Raw genomic sequence first — 7713 nt, 5'->3', positions numbered from 1 at the left:
AAAAAAGTAAGCAAGCTAGGTCAGATCGAAAATGAACTTGGAATTGAAATTTTGACCTCGGACCAACCTCTAGTCATAGTTGTCGGTGGAAATTCAAATGTAAGTAGTGGCAAAGTACTAGGAAGTGTTCCGGGTAGCGTGGGCGACAAGTCAGTGTGGAACGCGTAGCATTGAGAGTCCCAGGTTGGACCAAACCTGGCGTGTTTTTCATTAGTCAACCGCTGACGTCTTCCCTTACGGTCTTCCTATCTCTTCTACTTCTTCTTACTTTCCCCACTCTCATTTTTTCCACGCGCCGTGTACTTCCGCCAATTAGTTTCCAATTAACAACGGGTCTACTACCTTGAACTTGCTTTTTTTGACTCCATAATAAATGTCAACCAAGTAGTGCCTTATAAAAATATTAATACCATTTTTTAAATTAGGGTTTCTAATGAAGTCTTAATTTAAAATTAATCTAAAAAAAATTATTGTTAAAAGTCAAATTAGAATAAGTTTATATTTGTTGAAGGGTGTATTTTCAATTAAAACGGGTCTCTATATGTCAGAATGAGGTATACATGGTATATCACGTGTAACTATTTGGTTTTTCTGTCAATCATGCTAGTTTTTAAAAATAGAAATGGATGGATTTTTTAATAGAAATGACCAGTTTGCTCTTTAATATGATATACAATGACTAATTTACTCATTTTTTGAGTAAAAACGGGTAAAATGCAATCTAACTCTTAATAAAAGGACCTCCATGGTACTTTTATCATCTTCAAGGTGTCAGATATTGTTTACTCTCCAGGTTTTAATTTGATTATATACTATGTAAGCAACTTAGATATAACAAGTTAAAAAATGCAATATTAATAAATTTAATAAAGTTATTTTTTTAACATATCATATCCAAATTATTTATATAGTAGGCGCAAAAATATTTATAATTTAATTCACATGTTTCGATATAAACTCTACGTAAGATTTAAACTAGCAATTAACACCCAAGCTAATAGCTAAGTTGACAGAAAAAATTGATTGTGACAAGATATATATTAATACTTTGTAAAGTAAAAGTACCATGGAGGCCCCTATTTAAGAGCCAGATTGCATTTTGCCCCTCCAGTAAAAAACTGAGCAAATTAATCCTTGTACGTTAGACTGAAGAGTAAACTAATCCTTTATGTTAAAATTTTCATCAATTTGTACTACTAAAAAAATAGTGTTATGATGGAATAATTGAATAGTGACATGTGACCTGCCATTTGTAATTTTAATGGTACAAATGTAAGGAAATTATAACAGAATGACCAGATTAATTTGTCCCTTTTTTTAGTAAGGCAAAATGCAATTCAACTCTTAGTACAAGTGCCTTCATTTGAATTAACCAAAGAAAAAAAAATTAGCAAATGAGGTGACTTGCTTAACAAGAAAATGAAAGAAATGTCAAGCGCGTGTACTTGCCATAATTTTCTCGGAACCCGAACAGACTTTGTCAACTCTAAAAACAACGATTTCCCATTTCATGTGTTATATAAACCCTCAAAACCTTTCAAATTAATCGTAAAAGGGAAGCCCTTTAAACCCAAGAAAACATTCAAATTAATCCTCCGACAACTGTCCATTAATGGCTACCTTCTATAAATCCCAACACCTCGCCGCCGTGCTCCTCTTATTCTTCATCTTCACCACCTTTACATCGCCATCTTCCGCCAGGCTCTTGAGCGACTCGCCGCCGTCCACCACGGAGACAACCTTGGACCTTGCTTTAGCCGATCTCGTCGAAGTCGAAGAACACAAAACCGACGTCGTTCTCGACGTGTCGAAACAACACCCTGAGACTCAACCTCAGCCATGTGATCATATGGTTCCCATGAAGAAACCCCACGTCGGAATCCTTAAGTCTCCGACTCAAAGACTCGCCGGAAAATATGGTCCGACGATCTTCAGCATGCTTCCCAAGGGAGCACCGATACCACCTTCTGCACCTAGCAAAGGAATCAACAACATCAACAATTAGCTGCCACTTATATGAATTTGTTCTTCATTTTTTGGTATAGATTTTTTAAAAAATATTTTTCCCAATATTTAGATCAGTTAGTTTTTATGGTTATATAATGTACATACAATTATTACAGAATCAGAGTATGTCTGATTTTTTTTTTATGATTTTTCGCAATAAATATATATTCACATAATTTTTTTGCAGAAAACAATTACCAAAGGTTGTATTTGTTATTATTTAAGGTAATATATAGAATATAAATTTTGAAATATTCATACATTTTTATTGTGTTTTAGTTATTTTAGGGGGTTTATTGTAATTTAGTTTTTTGGTTATATTTTACTATTAGTCCCTAGATTATGTATAAGTTGTGGATTGTATCACTATAATTTGGTATTTTTGTCCCTTTATTTTTCGAATTTTAAAATTTTAGTCTTAATTATCCAAACTGTAGCTGTTAAATTCATTAAGTTTAGTTATGTTATTTTTCAGAAAATCTTATGTGGCAAACATATTATCATATGTATCATGTCATGTTAGCTTGTTATTTTCAAATATTATTTATAAAAAATTCCGTTAATGGAGTCAATACTAAAATTTTAAAATTCGAGAAGTATAGGATTAAAAAGGATCTAATTGGAGAATATGAACTAAATTTATAACTTTGCGTATAGTATAGGACTAATAGCAAAATATAACCAACATGGATTTAACTAATACCGTTTGGGTCAGGACACATTTCAAAATATAGAAAGTACATTGACTAAAGTTGACCAATTCTAAAAGTAAAGGAACTAAAATTGATAAGTTAAAATACAGGGACTAAATCTATAACTTACTTAGAGTGCATGTACTAATAGCAGAATTTTACTTTTTTTTAATACAACTAGGGGTGAATGCAAAGGGGTAAGTAGTGCCCTAGGCGCCCCCAAAAAAATGAAAAATTATATTTCAACCCCTTTAAAAACAATTAAATTATAAATTTTTATATAGTAAAATTACACTTTGGCCACCAAAGTAAAAAAATTTTCTATTTAATCCATTTCAAGATAAATTTATATGTGCTTCCTTTTTCATGTTCGCTGGTTATAAGCAAGTTTTTGTAAATATATAAATTAGGAAAATTTTCATTATACCCTTAAAAAATTTTAAAACTTTTAATTAAGACCCTTCAAATTTTTTGAAAATTCTCTTTAAATTCCTGATTTTAAAATAACTTAATTAAATCTCCTCAAAACTTAATGATAAAACACTAAAGTGTGATATTGTGAATTTAGGCTCAGTTTGATTTCAATAAATAAAGACTATTTTCATTTTCATTTTCTTGAAAACTGGTTTTTCAAATAAAAAATATTTCCAAAAATCAAATAAAATTATTAATATAATTTGAATATTTTTTTAACAATCTCATTAAATGTTTTGATTATATCTGCTTTGCTCCTTTTGCCACAATGCCTAGAACTACCTATAGCCCTTCTCAACCCATAAATATGAGGATAATGCGCTTCAACGCACTTGAACCCTGTCCTCCTACATTGGAAACAATATCCGTACCAATCAAGTTAAAACTCAATCGATTAATATAATTCAAATTTTGAAGTTGCACTAAAATAAAATCAATTTTTTGTATCAAACAAAAAAATAGAGTGAATTTTATCTGAATGGCCAAAGTCTTTTTATGACCATTCCACCAAAAAGGTCTCAAAAAATGGGTGCAAATGGTCTATACCTATTTTTCTTGGTAAAAAAAAGGTCATTGCGGTCCCCATCAGATCTTCACACCAATCTATCTACCTTTCTTTATTGGGATAATATAGTTTTTGGCCCTTACAGTTTATAATTAAATTTTCTTTGATACTTGTATTTTTTTTTACTTTGGTCTTTGAATTTGATAACTAAATTCATTTTGATCCTTAAACTTGGTACTTGAGCATTTTATGAATTTTAATTATTTATTAGATTATTATTGGTCCAACGATTGTACTAATCGAATTGAGAATCGGTGATCTCGGTTATTAAAACACTGAATTTAACACTCATAAAATTAATGTGTAGTAAAATTTTATTTTGGCCGCCAAAACGAAAAAATTCATTTCAGTCATTTTATAAATAAAGAAATTATAGATTAATATATAGTAAAATTTCTCTTTAGCCCCCTAAAAATGAAAAAAATTATGTTTAATTCCTTAAAAAACCATGAAATTATAAATTAATACATAATAAACTTATTTTTTATTTATGGAAAAATTATAATTAATTTTACCTCTTATTAAAAAAATTTCTAGATTCGTCCCTGCCAAAGTGAAAAAAAAAGAACAGATACCAAACTGAATGTTTAAAAGTCAAAAATTATATTATCCCTTCTTTATCTTTCATTTTTATTTTCAATTTTTTTTACAATTTTTAGTATTTAATTAAGAGAAAATTGGCTCTCATTTTCATCTCTTATCTCAAGATATTCACGGTTTGAAATTAAGAGAATTAAGAGAAATTTTGAGAGGTTAAAGCTAAAATTCTTGCATTAAAATAAATATTAAACTTTTGAAAAGATCAAAAATGAAAAAAATTCATTTAACAAAAACAATTTAAAATTGAATTTTTAATATTTTAAAAAGACTAAAATTAAATTGTACCATTTAATCAAGGTCCATATTCTTCTTATAAATCAACCCTTTATTCATTGAAATATATATTTGTTTCTTTGAAAATATTTTTTATGAAATATTTTCAAAATTTGTCAAATCAATGAAAATATTTTATATCGATTCTAAACAAAATTTCCAGTGAAACCAATGGATTGTAAACAATTTTTTTTATATCTAACTATATTCAAACTTATATAAATATGGAAGGTAGCACATAAGGACTAATTTTTCATGGAATCTAATGATTATTATGATTTTAGTTAGCATGCGACAAAATAAATACATGAAAATTAAAGAAGATATAAACAAATCATATCAATTTTATTCTCATATATTTACAATTCAAATCTAAATACATTACATAGTAGCAACCATTAACAACAACCACACACTGTCTTATTCTGAAACTAAAGCCGCAATTTTCAGTATCTATCATTGATTGCTGGTTTTATGCATTTACAATGAGCAATATAGTTACAGCCTAATTCTGCACATTCAAGAGAAAGATCTTCACAAGGCTCACCACATTCAACACATTCAAGATAGTAATGAATCTTATTGACAAAAGTGAGAGGGTGTTCATGGTTTCCCTCATTGTAGGTGCTCCCGAGTTTGATGAATGAATATTTTCCAATAACGCAATCCACGTGAACAGAAATGTCACAAGTTTCACAATGGTAAAACCAGTGCTTTGGATCCTTTTTTTCTCACAAATGTCACAATAATGATATTTTGCATAATCATTAATCTTGTCATAAGTGAGTGCAAGAATATGTTCATCGCATTTGTGTCTAACTCTAGTGGGTCGTTTAACACAGCAAACGCATAAATTAAAATTGCAATCCTTATAGCGATTTGCGCCAAAGATACCCCCCCACAAGCACTACACTGCCGCTCATAATCATAATAGAAAAGAAGAGGGTGTTTATGCCCTGGAATTTTTACAGCATCTTGGAGAATTAGATCAGGACATCGAAGGCACGTGTGAATTCCACATTCATTACATTTATAAGAAAACCCATTAGAAAGGTACCTGCATAGAACACATTTGAACATGCAGTCTGAAGTAAGGATGAAGGGTTTTGGTCCAGAAAAAGGCTTTCCATAACAACTATGTTTCGGAAAAAGCTTCTTCTTAGGTAATTCAGCACAAGATTTATGAAGAAAGAAATCACACCGCAAGCAATGGTAGAACTTAGCGGAGATCAATAACAAGCACCCATCACAACATTTATCGCCATGCTCTCTCATTTTGTCACTTAACATCAAGTAGTGCTTATGCTTGCAATGTTCTATTACTGTGGCTTCTCCAGCATCATTCCTCTCAAGAACCTTAGTGATGGAGTTAACAGGTATATCAAGAGACTTGTCATCTTCATTTTCCTGTGAAACTATGCAATACCACCCCTTTCCGTGCAATGCACAATTCACATGGAATATAACATTGCAATCTACACAGAAGTAACTACCGTACTCTGTATCAACAACTTCATGACACCATACGCAATTCAAACTTTCAAAATATTCCTTATGAATGAGATACTTGTGAAAAAGACGATGGATATGATACGAGTGTCGGATAATGCGTGGCAATGAAATGCATTTTTTATGGACCATAATACTGCAAGTACCACATGTATATGCAACATGATGTCCTCCAGTTCCACAAGCATCACAAATGAATGGATTTTGTCTCCAAAACAAGGTGAATGGGTGTTGATGATTTTTATCTTCGATAACTGGTAATGGCGATGCACAATCAATGTGAATAGCCAACTCACAAGGTGAACAACCATACACAAATCCTCTTCGTTGAGTTACTTGGCATACTTTGCAAGCACGCCGTTCACTATTAAATTGCAAAACAAGAGGATGTTTGCGATGACACAAATGATCCATTTTGAGAGGAAGCTCAGCACACTTCTTATGCAAATTAAACCCACAATCAAGAGAGAAGTATGTATACATTGCTAATGGTTCCCAGCACACAAAGCACTTACACAGGTTTCCACCATCGTTTTCAGAGGAAAACGATGGATCCTCAAGGGCAACATGCTCAAGCTCTTTCAAATTTCTTTCAGCAATATTAAATGTAAACAAAGCACATTTAATATGAAAGTCCAAGCCACAAGAGCAATGGTAAATGAATTTCTCACATGTTTCATCACAGAAATCACAAACGGACCTTGTGTAAGAAGATGGTGGATTCTGCAAAAGCACGAGAGGATGGTGACGATGAAAAGGATGATTAAGCTCTAAAGGTGCCTCGGCACATGTTTTGTGGAGGTAAAACCCACAGCAGTCCACACAGCTAAAACATGGAGCTGACACCTTCCCCCCACACCTTGAGCAATCAACAACTCCATTGCCATTGCCAAGCAACTGCTCTTCATTTAACATCAACAGTGGATGTTGATGCCCATAGTTCTTTAGCTCTTCCATTTCTCCTTCCTCTCTGCCTCTTTCGATGTGGTAGAGAAAGAAAAATTGAAATTGAATAACTCAAAGAAAGCAGAAAATTAGAAGGGAGAGATTCCAAATGTTTACTTGTAGGAGTCTCTTTGAACTTGCTATGGTACTTTGCTTCAACGGTGGGTTGCCTATACCTATGTATGTTTCTTCTTTATAATTACTAAGAATGGGATGCAGTGGGTTTGAGTGTACTCTAAATAAGAGAATATTAGCTGATACTAAAAGTATATGTTTTACTTTTTGTTTTCCTATATTCCTTGCTTGTGTATTAGACGATGAATGTTGATATCGGATGAGCTTTGATATTATAATTAATATAAAGTAAATTTTTAGATGAAAAAAAAATTAATTTACTCTTTTAAATGATAGAATTATAAATTAATACATAATAAATTAAAGGTCAAAAATTATATTATACATTCTATATCTTTCATTTTTAATTTCTATTTTTTTAAAAAAATAGTATTTAATTATGAGAAAATTAGTGCTTATTTTCATCTCGTTAAAAAAAATTCATTTAACATAAAATAAAAAAGAATTAAATTGAATTTTTAGTTCTTCTTATAAATCAGACTTTTTTTTCTCAAACAGGATTTATTTAGTTTT

General features: G+C 31.1%; 2 protein-coding genes across 2 annotated transcripts; one reads left to right on the top strand and one right to left on the bottom strand.

Moving 5' to 3' along the window:
- The first annotated feature begins 1526 nt into the window (after positions 1 to 1526).
- LOC107940466 (uncharacterized) lies at positions 1527 to 2261 on the top strand. The gene has a single exon (XM_016873895.2). The coding sequence runs from the start codon at positions 1613 to 1615 to the stop codon at positions 2003 to 2005; it is 393 nt and encodes a 130-aa protein (XP_016729384.1). The 5' UTR covers positions 1527 to 1612; the 3' UTR covers positions 2006 to 2261.
- Positions 2262 to 4937: 2676 nt separating this feature from the next.
- LOC107940473 (uncharacterized) lies at positions 4938 to 7235 on the bottom strand. Its single transcript, XM_041109840.1, has 2 exons — positions 5669 to 7235; positions 4938 to 5567 (listed from the first exon to the last, which is right to left on the bottom strand). The coding sequence occupies exons 1-2, from the start codon at positions 7075 to 7077 to the stop codon at positions 5561 to 5563; spliced, it is 1416 nt and encodes a 471-aa protein (XP_040965774.1). The 5' UTR covers positions 7078 to 7235; the 3' UTR covers positions 4938 to 5560.
- Between the last annotated feature and the right edge of the window lie 478 nt (positions 7236 to 7713).

The sequence above is a fragment of the Gossypium hirsutum genome, chromosome D13, assembly GCF_007990345.1.
Source record: "Gossypium hirsutum isolate 1008001.06 chromosome D13, Gossypium_hirsutum_v2.1, whole genome shotgun sequence".
NCBI classification, from domain to species: Eukaryota; Viridiplantae; Streptophyta; class Magnoliopsida; order Malvales; family Malvaceae; genus Gossypium; species Gossypium hirsutum.
Note: the sequence above shows the minus strand (reverse complement) of the source record. Positions and strands in the feature narration are given on the sequence as shown.

What these genes read in the sequence shown, in the direction of transcription:
- LOC107940466 (XM_016873895.2), top strand. Translation starts at nt 1,613, where the DNA reads ATGGCTACCTTCTATAAATCCCAACACCTCGCCGCCGTGCTCCTCTTA.
- LOC107940473 (XM_041109840.1), bottom strand. Translation starts at nt 7,077, where the DNA reads ATGGAAGAGCTAAAGAACTATGGGCATCAACATCCACTGTTGATGTTA.